General features: G+C 38.7%; 1 protein-coding gene across 1 annotated transcript; it reads right to left on the bottom strand.

Annotated features, from left to right (window-relative positions):
* Positions 1-10,238: 10,238 nt before the first annotated feature.
* GAL (galanin and GMAP prepropeptide) lies at positions 10,239-23,206 on the bottom strand. The gene is made up of 6 exons (XM_023927972.2): positions 22,658-23,206; positions 22,443-22,523; positions 21,717-21,771; positions 20,226-20,312; positions 17,148-17,225; positions 10,239-15,074 (listed from the first exon to the last, which is right to left on the bottom strand). Exons 2-6 carry the CDS (start codon positions 22,521-22,523, stop codon positions 15,022-15,024), a joined length of 354 nt encoding a protein of 117 aa, XP_023783740.1. The 5' UTR covers positions 22,658-23,206; the 3' UTR covers positions 10,239-15,021.
* Positions 23,207-23,659: the final 453 nt, after the last annotated feature.

The following is a 23,659-nucleotide window of genomic DNA, read 5'->3' as shown; positions in this document are numbered from 1 at the left end:
TTGGTTCTAGTGGTTCTAGAGAAACTCATACAGTTCTATTTTTACAGAAAATAAATGGGTATTAATTTTTTAATTTAATGGCAAACCTTCTGAATGCTAGGGTCAGATTCTAACTAGACTGTGTGCTATAGAATTTGATTTGTATTTTAATTTTCACCTTTCTTTATGTCTTTGAGGGAAACTTGACATTTCACATTTTCTTTAATACAATGTTTGAAGTTCAATAGGACAGCAGAGGAAGGACAGACAGGCCATTCCCTGTAAATGTAACTAAGTAATTAAAACCTAAATATTCTAGGAGGAATATTGAAAAATTCATCTCTTCAGAGGTATTATACAGTGTCAAAGTTCATAGACAGAGGGTACCCCTAGGTCATGAGAGAGGGGCAGTTTGTGTTTGGCTGGGGGCTGATGAGAGCCTGTTGCATGATTTAAGTCCTCCTTGCAGATTTTGCATTCTGTAGAATCAACATGCCGTGGTGGAAATGCTTCTAGCCCTCGAGTAAAGCTGTTCAGTTGTGGAATATATCTTGCAATATGTCATATGCAAAACTCATAAAGTTAACGTGGTGCTTAAAATTGTTTTGATGACAAAGGTAAATCCTGGCAACTAAATATGGATTTTTCAATTGACACAGCTGAATACGAGAATATGTCAGGTTAAACTAAATTCCTTTTATGCAAGTATCTTAGCAACTGTTGTATATAGTTTATATCTATTAGTAATACTCATGGTGAAGGAGGGGCTCTTTTAAAATCCTTACAAATTAGAAATCTTATGGGATCAGAGTAACAACTTCAAATCCATTTTTTGCAGGAAGAGAAACTATGGAAGATAATATTGTATTTTTCTGTTACATACCACCAGCACTGGGGCAATGGACAGCAACTACAGCAGGAAGCTATCCAAAGCTACATTTTTTTCAAAGATCATGTGATCACTGTTGTAAAAGTTAATTTTCATCTGCTGTGCCAGGTGATCACAAAGACAGTGTTTGCATGGAGACATCTCACTCCCTTTAGCAGTTTAGTACCTGATAGGCCCAGGAAGAGAGAGAAGCTAAATATCATCATGGATTTGAATGGATATTGTTGCATCCTATGACAGGTTTTGGAAGGAAGCTCTCTGAGGATGGCAAAGACATATTTATCTGATATTTTGAATACTGGTGCTTCCCACAGACAATTCTGGAAAGGATGTGGGGAGCTATACGCTTTTAATTTACTTAATACTGTCTCATGCATAATGCAAAGAGAAGAAAAGATGAGCCATATTAATCAACCTTGAGCTTTCATAACTCTCAGATGTAACCTTAATGAGATAAAATGAAGTTTCATCCTGGAACAAATTGATTTAACACTTCCTGGTCTTTAAAGAAACTTACACTTTACATATTTACATTCAGTTGACTTTTTTTATTATTGATTTTCAGCGTGAGGAGAAGTTTGCAGCAAGCATCAGGAAAGTCTTGTTTTATTAAAAGTAGCTTATGTATGTATACTGTACTGTAAATCTTATTTTGATGATTTCTCTTTTCTGCCATCATCCTGCTGCTATTCTTTTGGGTGTGGGAGATGCATTAAACTATTGTCAGCCTCTTCTCTACTTCAGATACACAGAAAAATAGCAAAACTTCTAACTTGGTGGGGTCGTTTTTTTCCAACAAATAACTGAAATCTTAGAATACCACTGATTTTGGAAAGAGAACAGCACATGTGCTTAGTGAATTATGCTCTTAGAGAATTCAGATTGGCACTGGCAGCAGCAGCAGAATAATTCAGACCACTTTGAAAAATCCTGACCTCTCTCTGTTATCCTGTAGATTTCAGTCAGCATACCAAACCAAGGAGTGGATTCTCTTTACTGTGAATAATCCCATGTAGTTAGAACTACTTATGCCATCAGAAAAGTATTTTACTTTTCATGTAATAAAAAGCAGTGTATATGCAGCTGGTATACTGAGAAATTATGTAGAGTTTTTCTTTTGAAATTGCTTTTGAAAAGCAAAAATCCTCCAGAATAAGCTTGTAATATTGTCCATCATTATCAGAGGCATATCTTCTGCCATCTAGTAATAATGAGAGCAAGAAGCAAACAATTCAGGAAAGCTATTCCACCAACACAGCACCCAGGTCAAGGCAACAGGTATTAGGCTACCTGCTGTTGGCCTGCACTGTTTTTCTGCCAGCACAGATGATTCAAAAGTGTGGAGAAGATTATAACTTGCTGCAATTCCATAAAGTTTTTCTGACACCTGGGACAGCTGTGGAAGAATAATTTATTCTTTATCCTGGCATTCACTGTTCCAATGAGAAAGAAGCAACTGGAATATGGCATTATTAACACCTCCATTCCAAAGATGACCCTACTTTGATGAAACCATCCCATGGCTGGTTAAATTCACCTCAGGATTAACATGTATACATCTTCAAAGTGTTTTGATTTCAAGTTGAACTGCTCCAAGATCATTGAAGTAATGTCCCAGTCTAGAATAAAACTTCTTAGGGGAGGCTAACTTTTGAAAAAACAGAGGATATATAGTATTACAGGGGTGGCTCCTGGATCATCACTCACTCCTTGAAATTTTTCCTGAGATATTGTACATAAATCTTAAAAGTCAACAGTAGGTCAGATATAGTCCACAGGCTCTAGAGCAAATGCCACCTGAATAATATCTGAAGGATGTGTAGCATTCTCTGTTCTTCAAGTGACTTATTAATTCAAATGTCTTGGTTTCAAAGATATTTGTAGAGGGGTTGCCTACTCAGTGACATTCTGTTGTCAAGCAGCAGTAAAATTCACATTCCACTCAATCATTACTCACAAGCACTTGTCTTTTTTCAGTGAATATAATACTATAAGAATCTTCTTAATAGAAGAAGATTGCAAATCATGGAGATTCCTTTAAGTATCAGTGAAAAATAGGCTGCTACTTACTTGGTAGCCTTAGAAGTCCTCAGAACTGGTGTTTTAAACCCTGCAATAAGGTGCATAGTTCTGTTTCCTGGTAAAAGAACAGGTAATTAATAATGTTTGTGTGTTTTTAAAGCTTGACTACAAGCAGAAATGTAAGATAAAAGGTAGGGTTTAGCTGTGTGCTAATGGTACTCTTGCTATTCTATCACATCTGCTGGCTCTCCCTCCTGTCATTCAAATACTGCCCAAATATTTAACCTGTAAAATAGCTGGAGATCATAAAATATATAAATGTCAGTTCAGGTGGTCTTTTTCTTTCCCAGACTTCTGTCTAACAGTGTTTGTGTGCAGATTACTTTTGGAAATTAGGTATAAGGTCCCTAATCTACTTTTGTGGTTATGTGCCAGGCTCCATTGTATCAGGGTAGTTAATGATAGTTGACCCTCGGAGATCTGGAAATAATCTGTACCTGAAAGAAAAAAACATCACAACACAGAAGCTGACTAAATGTCAGGCATTCCCCATGTGTTTTAAGGATGTTGTGTGCTGATGTACAAGGTGACACTCTGTGCAGTGGTAGAACACTTGTAAATAGTGGAAATGAGATCACATTCTGCGTCTTAACTGCAAAAAGTGAAGCTCAGCACAGCTTACATTTTTATTTCTCTGTTGGCAGGCCTGGCTACAGAGAAAATATCAAAGGTGAGGGAATATCTTCCTCCCAATTGGGAGGAATATCTTCCTCCCAAATTTCCCACAGAAGTGTTGTCTAGCTGAAGTGCTGAGAATGAAGAACTTTTTTTTTTTCTTTCTTGTCTTTTCTTAAGCAAGCTGTAGTGATCTGTAACAACTTGTCCAAACAAGCTCCCATAGGTCATTTCAGTCACAGCTTTGATAATTTATTAAAATTTTAATCTCATTTAAATCCATTTAAATCCATCCCACACGCTAATGATAACCTAATTAATACATGGAATTGGCAGCTCTTTCCTCAGTATCCACTCATAAATTCTTCTTTAGGTTAATTCTCTTTCGATACTCTTAATGTTGGATTGAAAGGGGGTTGATTATGTTACTGTGATGAACATAGAAGGAACATCAGATGAGTTATGACAAAGGAAAACACAACTTTTTTAAATTGGTTTCTGTGAACTAGCTATTTCACAGCATCTCTATTGGGATGACCAATTCAGAACAATAAGAACTCTAATAACATAATGTGGCACAATACCAATGTATTCACTGCACAGGAGAAAGATGTGGCATTTACCTATGCAGAATATGCTTTTATAAGGAAAAGAGCCGAGGGCACCCACATCCCCTTTAATCTCTGTCAGAAATGTCGAATCCTGAATGAACTCCACAGAGCTGTTGTTTGATTTAGCCTTTTCCAGGTGGCCTAATTTGAGTATGCATAGACACAGTGAGGAATAACATTTATGTCAAAGGAGAAGCCTCTACCTGTGCAGTTTCACATAGACCACCACAGACTTTACCTGCTGTGACCCGAGTCCCTTTGCATTTCCTCCTTCTGTAGACTTGACCCTGGGTCCCCAGGAGCAGGATCTCAGGCACTGGATTTATAAAAATAAATAATTCAATAGCATGGTATGGCAGCAGGTCAGCTTGAGTCAGGTGCCTCTGCAGAGGGACCCAGAACAAAGAAATAATTAAGGCAATTTTACCCTTATAACTCATGTGCTCACCTCTTCTCTACTCTTCAAGCACTTTGCATGTACCTCTTGGTAATTTTTGGTGTGGGGTATTCTAACACCTTATTGGATTATTTTTTCTGTGTTCATGTAGGCAGGTCATACCTTGTCCTTGTTTTGCCAGGTTGCAGCTCCTGCTGATGGTTATAGCTTCCTAATCTTCTTGTTTGTGCTTCTTGGTGCAGCTGCTTGCTGGTAGAGCATGGGAAACTAAAAAAACCTGGACTCAGGATAAACATTACTTAGCAACAACCAAAATGTGAGTGTGTTGGCAATTTCCTTCTCATACTAAAGACAAAACACAGCACTGTACCAGATAGTTGGAAAATTAGTGAGAAAATTAACTCTATTCCTATATGAAAACATATGAAAACTGTGAGCTCACAGTTTGCAGCCTAAGGTTTCAGCAAATCACACTACTCCTGCTGAACAGGTAAAGCTAAGCAAAGAATGTACTAAATCACACAGTATTATAGATCCGTGTAACTTGTTCTACTTAAAACTTACTTATGCTAAACATTTTTTTTATTTCTCAACATGTGGACAGTTCTGTCTTATTAACAAGTAAAGGGATTATATGAGCTCACTGTTACTAAAAGCAAAGGACTGAAGTTGGTGGGCTAAGAAATTTTTGTTTTGTTCCATCCCTTATGGTAAATCCATGCTGTGCAGTTCTGCATGCCCATTGCCCAGTCCTAATATCTGACTCTGCCTTGGCCCAGCTAAAAGTTGTTTATTCTTGCTGCAGCTGGCCCTCCTGAGAATGAGAGGTCCTTGTTCTGAGAAGGAGTCAAGGAGTTCAAATGAAGTGTAGGACACCCCACTGTTTGTCTGGTTTCTCCCTTTTTTCAGACTTGAAGGCCACTGCACCGTTAGCTCTTTTACAGACAGAGGCATTGTAAATCTTAGAGTGGTTAAAAATGAGATCTTTAAATGGGTCAATGAAGTCACAAGAGAAAGAAAAGATTACAAAATTATAATTAAAACTTTTTTTAAAATATGATTGAGAAGAAACAGCATCTGTGAGGTCTTTTTAAGGAGGTGAGGAGAAAAACGAAAGCCTTATGATGAAGCAGACTAAATACTCTCTTCTATTATTTGCTTAAGTGAGAATCTCTTTGTACCAATACAGAAGAAAATTGCTGTGGGTCAAGGCAGTGTGATTTGCTTTTTTTTCTACTGACTTGCTGCCTTCTGCAGAGATGACAAGCATAAAAGTCACATCATTGCAAAGTCTGTTTCTTCAGACTAAATGAACTCCCTCACGAATGGGCAGCAATTTGAGTTGAGTCCTTTTGGTGAGGGGAGCACGAAGAGCATCCACTAACAATGGATTAGACAGCAGAAGATGAGTGAACTATAACTCACATGATTCAATGATCTAAACATCATAGGCAATTGATGCAACCCTTCTTCTTTATTTGGCCAAGGATAAAAAGCCTTATTCTAAAACTTTTAGTGGCGGTAGTAGCTAGTTGTGGAAATAGTGCCTTGACTTTACACAAGATGATTTAAAAGTCTGGACTCAGAAGTGATGGTAAAATTTAAATTCATAATTTTCCTTTTGTTCCAGCCTGTGTAGAACACTGTGCTGTAAAGTCTGCCATAGCTAGCACAGTTTAAGTGGGACACAAGAAGAATTACAGTTCCTTTCACATACAGTGAAATGATGTGAAATAAATTTTAAATTGCATTGCAATAATGTTCTTCAAGTATCATCTTAGAGTAAGTAAAACCTTGTAATGAAATTGCTTGCCCACATAGTAATTGCTGAGCTGTGTGATCAGAAATTGAAGTGTCACTTTGCATGTGTCATAGTCTTTATTCTGCATGAATATAACACTCATCCATTGTCTGGATTTTTTTTTTTTTATGTAACTTTAACACTAGGGTGTTCCTTGGAATCCACAGATATATGCTATGTTTTAGAACAGTTCTAAATCAGCAGTGTTTCTGTTGGTTTATGTGAATGATCAGACAATTAGTTTATGCCTGGGACTGATACACTGTCTACAAGCCCAAATTTATTACTCTCTAAATCAATAGGTTTGCCTTACATAAAACAAATGTATATAAATAAATATGGTTTTTATATATATAGGATTTTTTCTTGTGCTTTTAAGTACTGAAATGTGTAAGTCCTGCTCAGCAATAACAAAAACAGCTCTACATTCTGTTTCGTTCAGCAGAAATCCAAAACACAGCCTCATATTAGCCACTGTGAACAAAACCAACTATACCTCAGCTCAAACCAGAAGAGCTATAAGCTTACTTATTTCTAATGCAAAACTTATGAGTGGTATTTCCCCCTTTATTTCTCACTAAAACCTTGGCAATTTACCCAGACAGCCACTGAAAGACTCTTGTGGGTTTTATCACCTGCCTTTATTCCCATGATGCTCTTGATGTTTGTCTTGCCTCTGCAGGAACGTTTTTTAAATCACAGTTTACTGTCAGTGTGACAGGACATTTCTCTCATTTCCCTGAGCCAGGGCATTTCTCTCTTAGCCAGCACGCAGTGTTCTGCTACAAGTTTTCACTTCCTCATTTCCAAAAGCACTTCTGCTCTTTGTAATTATCATTCTTTGCAAATCAGACATCTCTGTAGAGCTAACCCTGCTCTGCTAAACACACCCGAGCTTTTCCATGAAGAGCACTATTACCACCTTGTGGCTATTTAAGCCATCTGTTTCACTCAGAAGAATAGTGCTGGAGTATATTGCAGCCTTCTAAATTGTCAGCCTTCTCTGCTTCATCTTTGCTTTCACCTGCTTGCACAAAAACTAGAGAACTAAAGCATTAAAAGCAAACAGCCCTAACATCTTGTACATAATATTTTAAATCAAAGGGAAAAAACAACCAAAGAAAGCTGTACACCTTGATCTTCCAAATAGCTGAAACTTTTCTTCTGGAAACTCTTACCATGTTTTCTCCAAAGTTTAGCAAGTTGTGTTTTTTTACCTTTAGGAAAAAAAGTTCAAAAGGTTTCAAAGACAGGGCATAGTAACTCCCCTGAAACATACTGGTTTAGTAACAGCAAAAGGAAAAATTATTCCCATGTTCATGGTCAGCAAAACTAGTGCTTGGTAGAAAAGGCACAACTGAACAGAAAATGAGCCCAGGAATATAGTGTACCTGTCCCCTCTGGTCGTGATTTTGCTGGAAAATGGCACCAGGGAGCTCAGAAGGGAAGTGCCATAATACCAGGTAATGAAGAAAGATTGTGCACAGAGGGTTTCCTGGCTCTTTTCATGTATGTATATACATATATGTATATTCAGTGTTCATCTTTTAATTCATGCCTTCCATCTTCTAAAGGAAGGACCTTCTTACTGCAAGCTATAGCTTCAGCTTTCTATGTAATTTTGGGATTATTAATCCTAAACACGAACTGAAAGTCCTGCAAAAATTTTTCCCAGGCTGGATAGCATAAGGATAAGGTTTTCAGAAGGTGCTGCAAGTCCCTAGCACAATTTTCTAACTCAATTTTAAGCGTTGTGGTGCCAAAGTCTTATAGTATTTCAGATTGAGGTGATGCCTGCCTCATCCGGCACACCCACACCTGACCGGCGGCTGCTGCCGGGACAGGGTGGCCTGTGCTGGCCCAGAACCTGCAACCACACTGCTGTGGACCTGCCTGGACACCTTCCTGACAGGTTTTTGGCCTTGAGATGTTGGTGAGTTCATTTTATTTGCAGGATAACATCACTTTTTTTCTGAGATATAGGTAAACCAATAGTAACACAGAAAAAACTTCGATGGCGTGAGTTAATAGCGTTCTCCATGCTTCCACCTAAAGAGAGGATTTATTTTGGCATCCTAAGATTAAGATGTGTGTGAAGTTGGATTTCTAAGAGCACATAAGTTCTTGCTTTGATAAAGGGTCATGTTGCATATAAATAATTGAAATTTCAAATCTTGTTGGTAATTTAATGCTTGACTTCCTTGCATAGTCTAGATTCAATCAAGTGTGTTTCTGCATCTCAAAATAACAGCTCCAAAAAAAAGTTCTCAAATCATTCTTGAAAACAAAAGATTAAAATCCTTTATTGCTTTAATTCTTCTGAAGAATTTATCCCAAGTCTGTTAACAGATATGAGTCCACAATGAATTCACAAAAGGTAGTGTGGTAAAAAATACTGGGGCTTTTCCCCACAAAGGAAAGCCTCCTTTCTGTCTGGCTGAGGTGAAGAATAATGCTTATTCTTAATAACTGCTACAGATGATAGAAGGAAAAAATAAGTTACATCTTATTCCCTTTATCTAGTCAACAATATCTGGCTTATCAACACTATCACAAATATTAATTGTTGCTAATTACTATTTTTTATGCTAAAACATAGCTAGAATGAGGAGAAGAATATCAAAATGATGATTAACATTACAAAACTATTATGTCTAATTAAACAGATGTTTGAGGGCTCTGGTGAACAATAAAATACTGTCTATAATGTGCACTGCAAAAGGAATGCAAACAAAAATGGACTAGATGGCAAAGAAAAATGTAAATATTTTGGGGAGAAAAGTGTTATATAGTTTGAACAACATAAATAAAATTTCACAGCCGTAGGGATCCTTCTAAATAATACACAGAGTATAATTTCTGTAATTATTCTTTAATTAGAATCAGTAGATGGTCTTGATAGCACAAAGTGACAGTAGGAATTAATGAACAACATGCTTTGCAGCAGGTGGAAAGGAGGAGTATTGTTGATGGAACAAGGGTGACTGTGGCTTTATTTCTGAAATTGTATTTTCTGTGTAAGATCTGAGATTTGTTTAAATTAATTTTTTAATTAACTAATTAATTAATAACATCGCTGGACTGGATAAAGTCTAACCTTAGCTGATATAAGTAAGTGCACTTTCAAGGTCAACAGTACCACTGCAGTTTGTTTCATAGGTCAGGATTTAGCCCTTATATGTTGTATTTGATGAGCTTTATTTTTAAACAGTGGCTAAGTGGGTAATCAGCAGGAAAGCCAAGCAGGCACAATTTGCAAAACCATGTTTTGAAAAGTGGTAGAAAAATGTAACATTTACCTGTAAAAACGTGGTTATTTCTCCTGTCTGCTTCTACTGGTTCTCTGAGCCTTAGGGCCTGGGTTCATTCTGCTTGATTTGAAGAAGGAAATCCAAATGTCTCATTTCAAAGGTCTCTCTGGATTCAGAGCCAGCACCCGTGCTCTGCTGGCAGGGAGCAGATTCAAATCTTCATTTTTCAGAACTGCCCTCTTCAGTTCCAGAGCCCAGAGTGCCCCTGGAGAGCCCTCGAAGCAGATACTCAGTACAAGTGTCCTCAAACTCTGATTTGCAGAGGAGATAAATTCTCACAGAAACCTTTGGGGAATACTTTAAGTTGGATTTTAATTGCTGCAGAGAGCAATAAGTATCTAAACTATCAGAGAGCTAATGAGTCCCAAATCTGCTACCTTTTAGATCAGAAGTTGAAGCAGAATCAGGTAACATTATCAAATTGCAGAAAGATCTTAGGGAAGCAGGGTGTGATTCCCCTACACTCTTATCAGAATAAATAGTAAGGAAAGTACTCCTAAAGATATGACATAGAAACTTACATTGATGTAAATAATTGAAGCAACAGTTTTAGTTTTTGTCAAGAAATGCTACCTTTAATACTGACAAATGTAAATAATCGCCATAACATTTATAAATCTGGTCAGTTACTTTCCAATAAAATTATTTTTAATAGAATAGAATAATTTCAAGGAAATGCATGATCTTGTGAACATTTTGAAGGGGAAATTATAGAAGCATGACATTCTACTTTAATTATATATGTGTTGGTAAGTGATAAATAGGCAACATTTATTTTAGAAACTGTAAAAAATCCAATCTGAATGGCAGCAGGTATTTTAGAATTTCTCCTCAGGCAGACATTCTGTATGAGACTCATGTCTCCTAGCACCCAGAAAGGCTCTATGATTTAGATATACTGAATTAGAAAAAATTCTGTGGAGATCAATTAAATTAGAAATGAATAAGTAGAATCACAAGGGAAATTTGATAATGTTTTAAGGAATAACTTTTTTTATAAAGTTTTTGCTCCTTTATAAGCAAGGAGATAAAATTTGGTTCAATTCTGGCTTTTCACAGCTCATCTCTGGGAGGTTCTGAGTGTGGCACATGCATTGACAAATGTCCAGTGCTCTGGGGTATTAAAAATCTTAACAACTTGATATTTGTATACCCAGCTACTGGATCTGAGTACTAAAGGGATCAGTGAGGTTTTCTATGCCTGGCTCACACTCAGTCCTCATAAAACTAGATACCAGAATTATTATTTGCATTTATTCAAAAACAAGTGGTAGAACACAAAATAGTGACAGAAGTACTGCACCATTAATGTACTCTGTGAATTGGTGAAAATTTTTTCTCCTAATAATGCCAGAGTCTAAACTTTCTTTTAACCCTTTTAAACTTAGAAAACTCCTGAGGTAATCTGCATTCTGAACAAACTACAAAATACTTCTCCAACTTGCTACCATTTTGTGTCACATACCCTGAAATAATTTTAAAATACTTTTGCCATACTCTTTTTGGGAGTTACTAATGTGTTTCTTCAAACGCTATCTCATATCGTATCTCCTCATCTCTTTGGAAATGCAAAAGAGCACTTGGGGATGTATCAGGATCTTTTGTAAACAGACTCACACCAAGCTCCCCTATCACCTCAGGCAAAAGGAGCTGTACTTTGAACCATGGTAGCATTAAACCTGGCAGCAGGATTCTGTCGACCCCAATACCAAGCCCCCTCAAACATCCTCAGTACTCTGAGTGCTATCTGATTTTTCTATGGTAGTGTTGCAGTCTGACTTTCACATGAGTAGACAGGTGGGAAAATACATGTATCCTGTCAGATCCCTAATGGCATCCTGGTTGGAATAGACTCTCCTGTGCCAGCTGTGCCACCAGAAATTCCCCCTTTTATGCTGAGCTGATTTGCATTTAAACAAGTTTTAATGAAACTACCTGGAAGGTAGGTGGGACACTCTATAAAATGATAGGGGTTTTTTTGTTATAGGTAGTGCTCAGAATTCAGTATTTCTCCAGAATTTTTAGCCAAATATATGTGATTTTCAAGTTTCTGTTGTAAACTGGCATCAAACGCTGTGCAGCTGATGGAGTCCTGTTTAATTAATCCCTGGATCAGGTTCTAAGGGTTGTTCTATAGCTCTGTGCTCTCACGTCCCCACTTTGGTCTGAAAACAATTTAATTAAACATTTGGACCTTGAAGGACTTTTCTTCCATGAATATAACTGTTTCAGAACCTGTGGCTTCCACAAAGCCCTGTGCCACAATTTCATCAGGAGATGTATAGAAAAGGCCTTCTGGGTTTTCCTGGGCAGGGAGTTTAAAAGTGTTACTTGATAATTTTATCATCATTATATCTTGGATTACAAGAAAAAGTACTTCTAGCACAACATTTAGGATTCTCATCTCCCACCTATTTAGTTTTTCTGTGTATGAAAATAACTGTAAAAATATTTGTCACTTTTCTCTATGGCTTTTCTGGCCCAACAGTGATTTTTTTTCTCTTCAGTGAACTGCCCAGAACTGCTGTTGGTATCGAAATTGGGAATGGTATATTTTCATTGGAATTCCTAGTATTCCCTTTGGCTTTCTATCCACTGTTGAGGTTTAAAAAAACATTTTTAGAGGACTGTGTACAATGAGTCTGAGTTAAATTTCCAGGCATAATTTGGAGCGTGAGTATGGCTATGTAAAATTAGAGCTGTTTTTCTCTGCCCACATAATTTGCTTGCATCAGCATTTAATCTCATCTTCCATTTTATTGTCCAGTCATCCAGCATCATGCAAGCCTTCTGTTCATTGTCAGAGCTAAATTTGCATGAAGGGTAATTTCATATCACTGGCAAACATTACAAGAAAGGTTTCCCTTTTTTGTCTGCTTTTGTGTTTTTTGGTTTTTGATTTGGCTTTTGTCTGCAGTGTAAATATAAATTTGAGCTAATCCTACACAACAGTGGAATAGAATATATGCAAACAAGCAATAGATGATACAATGTGATGGAAAAGGGGTTTTTTTTATTATTATTTTCTACTGAAATGCCACATTCTTTTATTGTCCATTTGCCCCATTGAAACTTAATGTTTTCAAATTGTGGATTAAAGGATATTGGACATTTTTATCAGGTGTTTGTCCAAGAGGTTGTTTATGGAGAGGTTATTCCAAATATTTGCAGAACTTACGTTTGAGATGAAGTGATTTAAGACAGACTTTAAATAAAATTAATATTATTAAAATAATAATGTTCCTGAAATTGCAAAATTGATCCAGAAGAATGGCCCCTTACTGTGGTTTTCCCCTTCCATACTTGCAAAGCTTAGAGGTGTTACAAGGGTGAAGAAACAAGCTGAAAATTTTACCTGTCTCTATTTCAAAATATTATCAATATGTGTTTGAATGCAAAAATTATTAAATGAAAGTATGTAGATTGCTTTTGGTAATTAGTCTATAGCAATCTGGTTTCTATAATATATACATTTAATAGTGCAGCACAATGTAAAACCTTGTGAGCCTCCCTGTTCAGACAGTGCTGTAAATCTTCCTGTGAGTTTTCCACTATTTCAAATAATCTCAAATTTCAGAATTCTGAATAACTATTCTAATAATGCTAACAGGAAGATTCCGACTCTAAGGAGCTGAAGGTATGCTAATTTGATTAAAGTCACTGCTGTTTTCTACTTCTATCCTATTATTTCTAATTTCTTACCCTTTTTGAAAATGAAAGAAATTCAATGCTCAAATGAAGTTCCTTTTATTTGACCATAGATTCTGCTGATGGTTGATTGCCAGAGATGGTTTGCTACTGAGTTCTCCAAACAGATCCTGGATTTTAACAGTCAATGAACCAAAGCCCATGGAAGTCTATGAAAAGAAAACCTCTTGATTTTAGTGAGCTCTACTACAGGGTTATGTGAGAAGTGTGGACATTACTAGTGGAAAGGAGAGTTTGGGCTTACTGAGCTGTACTAATGTACAGAGGTTAAATTTCACACTATTCTTTTTTTCACACTTTGGGAAGCCCATCCATCTGCCAAATAATGTTGAACTAGTAGCATGGGTATTAGCAGTGTGTACCTTTTTTCTTACTCTTAAAAGCCAAAAAGAAGCCCAGTAAAACATAATGTGAAAGGTTTGCTCAGAAGCTCACTGGATCTGATGTAAAGTGTATTTTCACACTTTGGAAAGTGAAAATATCAGGCATTAGATCAGAGGCTGAGTGATTATCACAGGAAGAGCACAGCCTGAATGACAAGGTGGGTTGGCGAAAAGCACACACCAGTGGCTTGGCTTTTAGAATTCTGCTATGCTAAGAGTGAAAAACAGATGAGATAATAAAGGTCTGCAAAATTTCTGTCAGTCTGTGCACTCCAGTGCACATCAGCATTTTGAAAGGATGATATTTCATTGCACTGTGCAGAGGCTGAAAGTCATCTGAATATGGAAAACTTTCTAAGGTTCTGTGTCCTCTCAGACCTTTCCTCAGTCTTGATCTGACATTAATTGTGTGCCTCACATCCTGGTCCAGTGCATCAAAGCTGCTCTGCATGGATTAAACATAGATCCAAGTGCTTTGCTAGACTCAGAATAAAGCATATCATGGAGTATATTTTTAATCTTGCATCAGCCAGGAGCTTTTCTTCATTTAGGAGTGCAGCCCCAGTGCTCTCAATGCCATGGGAGTCCTACATGTCAGATTTGTGTAAACCTGCACAGAACACTTAAATTTGCATTGCCTCAAGGTGTGCTCCAGCCAATGGGCCAGTGTAGCACAGGTAAATAATATGAAATTCATTATCAACAGGGGTTTATTTCATGTCTATGAAGATATGCACAGGAAGTAATGTTTCCTTGAAGCACAGAAGTATAGACAGATCTGTGACTTTAAATGATTCTGCATGGCAGAAGGTACTGTTATTTTTCTGTTATTTAAAGTACCCTATATATGTTATATATATATATATGTTTTCTTTTGCTCTAATATGCAGAGTATAGATGCAGTATAATCTTACAATTTACCCCAGGCTTTGTAGATGATGCATGCACTGTGTGCTGGTATGTACATAATCTTAAAATGAAACAACTTAGTTGCTCTTTATTTTTATTTTCTCATTTACCTACAGAAAAATTTTACCAAAGCAAAATTATACACTGTAACATTGCAGGAGAGGGAGGGAAGGAAAAGAAAAAGCAAAAAATAATCCAACAAACCAACCAGAGGGCAGAAGGCTCTTTACCATTTATCAGATAAATGCAAACCATACTTCTTAACTTCAGGTCATTTTGGCCTTTTGTTTAGAATTCAGTCTAAATCTACACTGCAACAAAATAAAAATGCATTCTTCAAGACTGGTTCATTTCCTCTGGTGTAGGTAGCTTGTCAAGTGCTCCCATCTCTGCAAACAGGAAAAAAAAAAAAGATTATTAACACATATATAAGTATGCATATTTATATTAGCAAGTAAGTAATGAAATCCAGTTTCAGTAATATAATTTTTTAATACTTTTCTCAACTATAAGAAACATATCTTTGAACCTTTCATATTTTAATTTATAAAATACTGGGTTTTTTTCTTTTGAATGTCACTAATATCTGCCTGATACAATTTCAACATTTTAGAAACAGCAGTGACAGAACAACAATTATATTAATTTTATTATGTCAATTGATATTGCTGGATCCCAGGATCTCATAAGACTTAATATTATCTAATTACAGCTGCCATCCTACATGTTGCTCATTATGAGAAGCACTTAAAGCTGGAGGGAATAATTTCCAAGAGAAAGAGATGAAGGCCTCTTCTAGTTATTACCAGGGTACTTCTTAGCAGTAAAAATACTGCCTTTTTCTTGCAGATTAAAATGTATATCTAATTTGAATAATTATTATCTGAATCTGAGCCACATGAGTGGGGTTTTTCCCCCTTCCTCCACCAAGGAACACATCTAAACCCATGTATTTAATGTAGTAAAGTTTCATACAAGCAAATGTGTTAAAGGATTTCTATCATTAAAAAATATGGTTTTCACCTGCTTAATTTACAGTTCTGGGTTTGTGTGAGAGTTTGTACTTAGCCTTTCCAATAAACATTGTTAAGAGATAATGTGATAACATTCTGTGTCTGTTGCAAGCTGAGAAAACAAGAACCGTGTCTGGAAAAGCCAGATCTGGAGATTCATTTTTTGTTTTTCATGAGGACATGGTAATACCACCACCTTTTCTGAATAAAAACAATTGTTTGTCATCACCATCCTAAGAAGTGAGCCTTTTTAGATCATTTGTTCCAGGGAAGAAGTACTTTGTAGATCTGTGAGATGCTTTTTATTTTCTTGTCTGATTTAGCGCTTTTAGGCTACGCAGAGGGTGTGTGCTTGAGCTGACCTTGTTTTACACCCTTTTTGCTGTGTCCAAATATTGATTTTACTTCCTAGCAGAGTAGAAGAGTGTTCTGGACTCTTTCTTCACAGTGGTACAACAAACAAACTACTACTTTGTCCACAGTAAATATATATGCTAATAATCTACTTTAAATATGTATTTGAATTATTTCAGGCTATAAAAGAGCTATAAAAAGGTTTTGTTATCAAATGCAAATTCAGTTCACTAAACACTGGGTTCACATTTTCAGTAATGAGAATTGTTTTCCTTGGGTGGATACAAATAATTCAGAAAACAATGAGTAAAAACATCTCAGGTATGCAGAAAATGAAATGAAATTAAAACACAAATGCACACTCAGGTCTGCAGCATATGCTAGCCACAAAGTTGCTTATAATTTGTTGTGTACAAAAGTAAGAATATAGAAATTACTGATTTATTGAATTGCCTACTTTTTGAGACAGAAAAAAATCCTCAAACATTTGCAGTAGAATAACTTTTTTCTACCTGTTGGTTTCTTTGCAACTATGTATTATTGATACACTTTATAGACAGTTTTGGAATAGCTGAAGAGGTTTTTAAAAGCTGAACATTGTGTTTGTTGGGGATTTTTTAAAGTCAAACTGATGAAAACTCAAAAGCAGATTAATTTCTTCTTCACTGAATTCCACAGTAAAGTTAGAATTCTTGCAGGATCAGCTGTAAACTCGGCATTACAACTCTTGTCACAACTCTGAGGCTGCACAGAGCTTTTGCTTCAGTGCACTCTGAGCTGCTGGCCAACATTCAGCTGCGTGTTGTTGCAATTTTGTCATGCAACTTTATTGCAGAATACGTGCAAAAAGAGGGAGATGTGTTTCTTTTGTCACTAGCAAGTGGTGGGATGGTATCAGAACTGTGCTGCATCAGGTCTCTGCTGAGCAGCAATTTTTCAGGATCACCTGCTCTCTGTGTGTGTGAGAGATCCCAGAGGTGCTGTTCCAAGTCTTGCAACTCAAATCTGCAGCAGATGTGTACATTTAGGGATAGTCCTATCTCCTCAGTGAATTTCCTACCAGAAATTGTGAAAGATTGAAAGGTATTCACTCACCTTTCAGATGCAAGTAAGTCAAAAATTCAATTACTGTGCGCACAATGTTTTCATCAGCCACGGGTCTTCCAAGGTTCCCTGTAAAACAAGCTGGTTTTTACTCAAAGTGGTGCAAGGATACACCATATGAGATACTGCAGCTAAGTTTATGAGTACCTGGGGAGGGGAAAAAAACCCAGAACTATATGAAATTCCATTTTCCTTAAAATTCTTGGTGAAAAACCACTTTATGGAAGGGCAAAGCCCATATGAGGTAGGTAACTGCAATTCTCAGAATCAAAATCAACCAGCTTTGTATGTCATTGCTGCATAGCAGCTGCTGTGACACCTCAATGGTTGTGGTCTCTAGGCCTTATGAGATCTGTTGTACTAGAGAGTTATCCTCTGTTCCAACTCTATCCCTTGTGTCCACCTGAGCCTGCAGGGAAAGGTTAAATTTCAAATTTAGCAACCAAATTCATCAGCTTTACAGAACAGTTAAGAGTTCATTCATGTAGTCTGACTTCATTCCAAATAAGCTTTCAAACGATACAGAAGTGGTTTGTAGCCCAAAACTTAGGCCTGGGTGTTTTTCTAAGTCCAGAAAGCTGTTTTTTACATAGGTATCTAATCCAACACACTTATCTTTGAACTCGTGAAAATAGATTTTTGATGTTATTTCAATGGCCTAATGGGTGCTTGTTATTGCACTTTTGGGAAGGATACTTTCTGCATCTGCTAAAGAGAGGAAAAAATAAAATCAAGCAGGGGGTTGCAGAAAGACACCTTGCTGTTTTTAGGAGGATAGAGAACTTCCCTCTATTAAGAACAAATGGTAAATAATTTCCCCAAGATTTTTAATTCTCTGCACACAGATGTGGGTGCCAGAACCAACAGTACATTACTTCACCACTGAAAACATTATCAGATGGGTCAGAAGGCAGACTGAGCTCTGTAGCACAAATTAAAAACATTGATGAGGGTTGCAAGGGACACAAAGGTTTCTGGTACAAGAGGAATAAGCATTTAAGAATGCATTTAATAGGCTTGCACCTAAAAATCTTGTCTTCCAGTCTTTGAACTCACACAAAGATATTATTATTATTATTTGCATTAATAATACTCTTTTATTTGAATTTTTCTTTAACTTTTGCTCCCACCTAACCTGTTATGGATTTTTGTTATTATTATGGATATTATTTCATTAATATGGATATTATCATTTTTACCCAGAATTTATTATCGATGTGATATTTATTGGATAAATATTTTTCCTCAGTCACTTGGAAATATTGTATTGCTCTGCTATTGACCTTAATTCTGCATAGTGGATAACACAGAGTTCAGTAAACAAACCATTATGATCTTGTGACTTGATGATTTCACTAATTATGCTCATAGATGGTTGTAGTTTTGTTGTGGGTTTTTTTCCTGGAGCTAGTGTTTAGCCCCTAATACAGCTTGCAATTTTTTCTGGGTTATCTGGAGAGCTTCTGCATTTTGCAGCATTCCTTCAAGGTGAGCACAGTCCTTTTCATGAACTATTTTACATTAATAAATAATATGTGCATATATTGCCATTTTTAAGGGACTTTTGCAAATAATCAGGAGAAATAATTTGTTTTCAATTAAAATAATATACTGATTGCCTTATGCATTTCTTATGCATTTTATATATATATATATTTAAATCTCCTTTGGGTAGGACCTCTGTAATAAACTTCAGCTTCAAAGAACCACTTGGTGACAGGAGAAAATGAAGTTCATAGCAGAGGCAGCTGTATAATTTTGAAGTCTTGTTCTGACAAGTTTGGTTGGATTCATCTGCAATTGTGGAGCCTCAACAGTACCCAGCAAGAGAGTTCCACAAATCCATAAATTCATATTCCCATCAGGAACCTGGTATAGGGACAAATGGCAACGTGCTGCAGTGTGATCTCTGCTGCTGGATTACAAATCCCTTACTTTTACGTTGTTTTTGACTGGCCATATATTAACACCGGTATTTGAGACAGCAGGGTTGGGGTTTTTTTCCCTTAAAAACCAACAAACAAAACCAAAGCACAGCACCAAAAAAATACCACACAGAAACCACCACTCTGTAACTGTGTACCAGAACTGGACTGACAGTCCTTCAGAGAGTGCAAACAATTAAGAAATGTACTGTTTCTCTTCTCTTTACGAAGTTTGTATGTATGAGATTGTAACCAAGCATATGTCCTTTATTTATGAATTTATTTAGTGCTAAAGGACATCTGCACTGTTCTGGGTGAATTTAAAATAGGCTCCAAAACCTTTGTGTTGCCCCCATCAGTGCAGTGATAAATGTACTGGGTAAGTACTGTGGTCACATTTATCAGCCTAAGGATGAATTCATCCCAGCTCACTTCAGATGTCTACAGCAGGTTTAGTTTCTCCTCAGGAGATAAAACAGGTTTTTCTAGAGGTTTCTGCACCTTATCCTGAAATAGGTTTTCAACATAAAGCCTGAAAATTGTCAGCTTCTCTACAAAAAAGGAGTCCAGACACACATTTTAGAGGTTCACTTCTGGATGACAAATCCAGAACAAAGCTGCACCCTTTTCATTCCCATTTATTAAATTCTGACACATGCAACATCTAAGCATTTTGACTTCAGTTGTGACCAGGTTCTCAGTCTTTTAATGAAGATAATACACCTTGCTTAGTGAAAGGAAATACTGAAACTTTGTATTTTCCATATCCTGCATTACTGAAAGATGCCTTTATGGACACTCTCCTTTGCCAAAAAACAATTTAACTCTGGAGTGGCTGAAATACTTACTTGAACATATGAAAAGAGAAAAAAAAATGAAGTTTTTTCTCAAAGAAATATGACCTATTACACATTTAAAACAACAAAATTATGATACATTTTCCTAATCACTTAGATGTTGTAATCTATGACCATACAAAGATCACACTGAATGGACAAATGTTATTTTTCTTCCTTTCATATGTTTATTAGGATTTCTGTTAAAATGCAAAAATAGTTTTGTATCCAAGTAGTCAGTTTAATAGTAAATAAATTACTTAACATAAGAAACAAATAAAAAATGCTGGTTTCCAGATTTTCATTACCTGCTGTAATATCCTCACCAGGCGGTATTTCACGTTTACCAGTGAAAGCATGCTTGTCATTAAAAGATCTGTGGTTATCTACTGCATCTGATAAATAAATTAAAAATCAGAGGAGTTAATTGACTTAGCAAAAACCTTTCCTATATGCTTTCCTATAATGCTATATCCTTGCTCTTCATGGATTTCAGTTAAAATATCCTGCTGGGCAGTTTTGACATATCACAATAAGTAAATGTGTTATTAAATACAATAACCTTTCTTCTGAATTTGTGCTTATGATTTTTTTTAATTCCAGAGCCAGTCTTGTGCTACATACTTGCTGAAGCTATTACTGCATTCAGATGCTGTAGAGAAAAAATGTAAGGGTATAGCTGCATGTAAACTGGGAAGCTTTTCTTACTACTCTTTCCTCTGTCTTTAAGGGAGTATTGCTGGTGAGTGTGCTTAAAAGAAAGCTGCAGATAGTTTACAGGAATAACCTTCAGAAGCTATCTTACATGCCCCTGGTGCCTCTTCTCCCCCCTTGCAATGGCCATTTCCTTTATCAGTAAAAGCTGACCAATATGACCTGCCACAAAGGATGATTCCTATTATCCAGTCTCAAAAACAAAATATGAGTCTTTGACAAGCACATTTCCCCACAGTTTTTTTCCAATTTGCTTAGATCTGCTTTCTATACTTCCAGATATTTACAGAATCAGTTAATACACTTAAGATGCATTAAACTTGTTTTCTTCTTTTTTTTAATATATCCTTGTTAGCTAAAAAGAATTAAGAGTGTCAGAGTATGTGTAGTATTTGTCTATGTGTTACTGAGACATTGAAAATATAGAAACATTGGTGATGGATTTTACCACATTCACAAGAATTAATGGTAAAAGAACAAATATTTGAGCTTAGTTCTGTATTACTTTACTTACAAACTGCATTTTTTATCTCCACCTGTAAACCAGTACTCCTGTATTTTGAACATCTTGTATATTTATTTTTCACATAGTGAACTGTTAACAGTCTTGAGTTTATAAGTTACTGTTTCAATTTATTCTGCTTTAATTTAAAAAAAAAAAAAATCATATCATAAACTCCAGTAGTGAAAGTTTGTAAAAAGATTTAAAGGTGAAATCTGAAATACATGGAAAAGTGCCAAATGCCACATTTTGTCATTCTACCCTTGACATCTAAGATGCTGTAAGATTTTTTTAACACTTCTGGTGGTGATGTATTTGTCATATGAAAATTACAGTTCAGAAGCACAAAATGTGAGCAGATGTGTTTCTGGACATAAGGCCTCCCATCACACTTCTTTAGAAAAGAGCAGCTGTTGTCTAAGAGCTCAGGTCTATGATAGGCATGTAACAAACATCTGAACAAGTGTTTTCCCAAATGAGCTTCTTCAGTCTTGCAGGTTTAGAAAAATTGCTATATTCAGAGGAATGAATAACACAATTTTTGCATTTTGAAAGAATGAAACAAAAGAAGTGCCTCACTTACGTGGCCCAAGTAGATAACCAGCACTATTCAAAGTCCAGCCCCTTTTGTCTTTCGCCTTAAAGAAAAAAAACACAAGTATGTTATTGCACGACCTACACTCAGAAGGACCTTCTCTTAGCAGAAAGAGTCTTCTGAAGGCTCAAAATCAAGAAAAAAATATTTTAAAAATTACTCCAATCATACTGAAGTAAATATTCATGGTGAGCTCTTGCCCCCTCCCTCCCCAAGTCTGTAGTGTTGCTATTGACATCCATGTGGTTTGACAGTTTCACACCACATAAACGATGACTGCACATCACACCGTGAAGGCAGAAATTTCCACTTTATACTTGAAGTTTATATTACCACCTGATAGTCACCTTAGCAAACAGCAATGCTGCTTTTTATTGCTTGGATTTACACGACAGCCTCTTCATAAAACAAGTCCATATGTACATCATCTTTTCTGAGGCAGGTGGGACACCCATTCAATTTTGGTTTAGCAACAAGACATTCTTAGTCATAGTATTTTTTATTTTTTATTTTTTTTTTTTACAATGGAGCTAGTATTTAAAATCTCCAAATTCTTAGCTAATAAAAAAAAAGGAAAAAAAGGAAAAAAAAAAAAGAAACAAACTGTTTATAGCCCGAAATGGTGTGAGTGCTGCGTTCTTTGCAATCCCTAAGAGCAGCGTGTATCCGTGGGGAGGGTCGCGGTCCCCCGCTAGCTGAGGCACGAATACTTACTGAGAAAACCAGCCCGAGTGTTTCCGAGAGGGTGGCACAAAGGATTAAAGACAGAAACAGGAGACCGGTGCACCTCTGCATCTGGAAGAAACCGCACCGGGGTGAGCGCACCGCCTGGCCCGGGGCAGCGGGAGGGGAGCGGGGGCGAAGCCGCTCCCCTCTGCCGGGGCTGGGCAGCCCAGTTCCCGCTGGGAGAAGGGCGGGGGGCCGGCTACCTTGAGCTGGGGCGGTGCGGTGCGGTGCGGAGCGGTGCGGAGCGGTGCGGAGTGGTGCGGTGCGGTGCGGTGCGGTGCGGTGCGGTGCGGGGCGGTGCGGGGCGGTGCGGAGCGGAGCGGTGCGGTGCGGGGCGGTGCGGTGCGGAGCGGTGCGGTGCGGTGCGGTGCGGTGCGGGGAGGTGCGGAGCGGTGCGGGGCGGAGCGGTGCGGTGCGGAGCGGTGCGGGGCGGGGCGGTGCGGGGCGGTGCGGTGCGGGGCGGTGCGGTGCGGGGCGGGGCGGTGCGGAGCGGGGCGGTGCGGGGCGGTGCGGTGCGGGGCGGTGCGGGGCGGTGCGGAGCGGTGCGGTGCGGTGCGGGGCGGTGCGGGGCGGTGCGGGGCGGTGCGGGGCGGTGCGGTGCGGTGCGGAGCGGTGCGGTGCGGTGCGGTGCGGAGCGGTGCGGGGCGGTGCGGAGCGGGGCGGTGCGGGGCGGAGCGGTGCGGGGCGGTGCGGTGCGGAGCGGTGCGGGGCGGGGCGGTGCGGGGCGGGGCGGTGCGGGGCGGTGCGGTGCGGAGCGGTGCGGGGCGGGGCGGTGCGGGGCGGTGCGGTGCGGGGCGGTGCGGTGCGGGGCGGTGCGGTGCGGTGCGGAGCGGTGCGGTGCGGTGCGGGGCGGTGCGGTGCGGAGTGGTGCGGAGCGGTGCGGTGCGGGGCGGAGCGGTGCGGGGCGGTGTGGTGCGGTGCGGTGCGGGGCGGTGCGGGGCGGTGCGGGGCGGTGCGGGGCGGTGCGGTGCGGGGCGGTGCGGTGCGGTGCGGTCCGTGCGGTGCGGTGCGGTGCGGAGCGGTGCGGTGCGGTGCGGAGCGGGGCGGTGCGGAGCGGTGCGGTGCGGAGCGGAGCGGTGCGGTGCGGTGCGGAGCGGTGTGGGGCGGTGCGGTGCGGTGCGGTCCGTGCGGTGCGGTGCGGTCCCTCAGCGCTCCCGCGGCGTGGCCGGTCCCGGGGCGGGCTCGCCCAGCGCGGCCGCGGCTTT

This window comes from Cyanistes caeruleus, chromosome 6 (genome assembly GCF_971803275.1).
Source record: "Cyanistes caeruleus chromosome 6, bCyaCae1.hap1.1, whole genome shotgun sequence".
In the NCBI taxonomy this organism is placed as follows: Eukaryota; Metazoa; Chordata; class Aves; order Passeriformes; family Paridae; genus Cyanistes; species Cyanistes caeruleus.
This window is presented reverse-complemented; position numbering and strand designations above follow the sequence as displayed.

Coding starts and splice junctions, on each gene's coding strand:
- GAL (XM_023927972.2), bottom strand. CDS start 22,523: ATGCAGAGGTGCACCGGTCTCCTGTTTCTGTCTTTAATCCTTTGTGCC. Junction 20,313..21,716: donor TGGTTATCTACTTGGGCCAC/GTAAGTGAGGCA, acceptor TTTATTTATCAG/ATGCAGTAGATAACCACAGA. Junction 15,075..17,147: donor GACTTACTTGCATCTGAAAG/GTGAGTGAATAC, acceptor TCCTGTTTGCAG/AGATGGGAGCACTTGACAAG.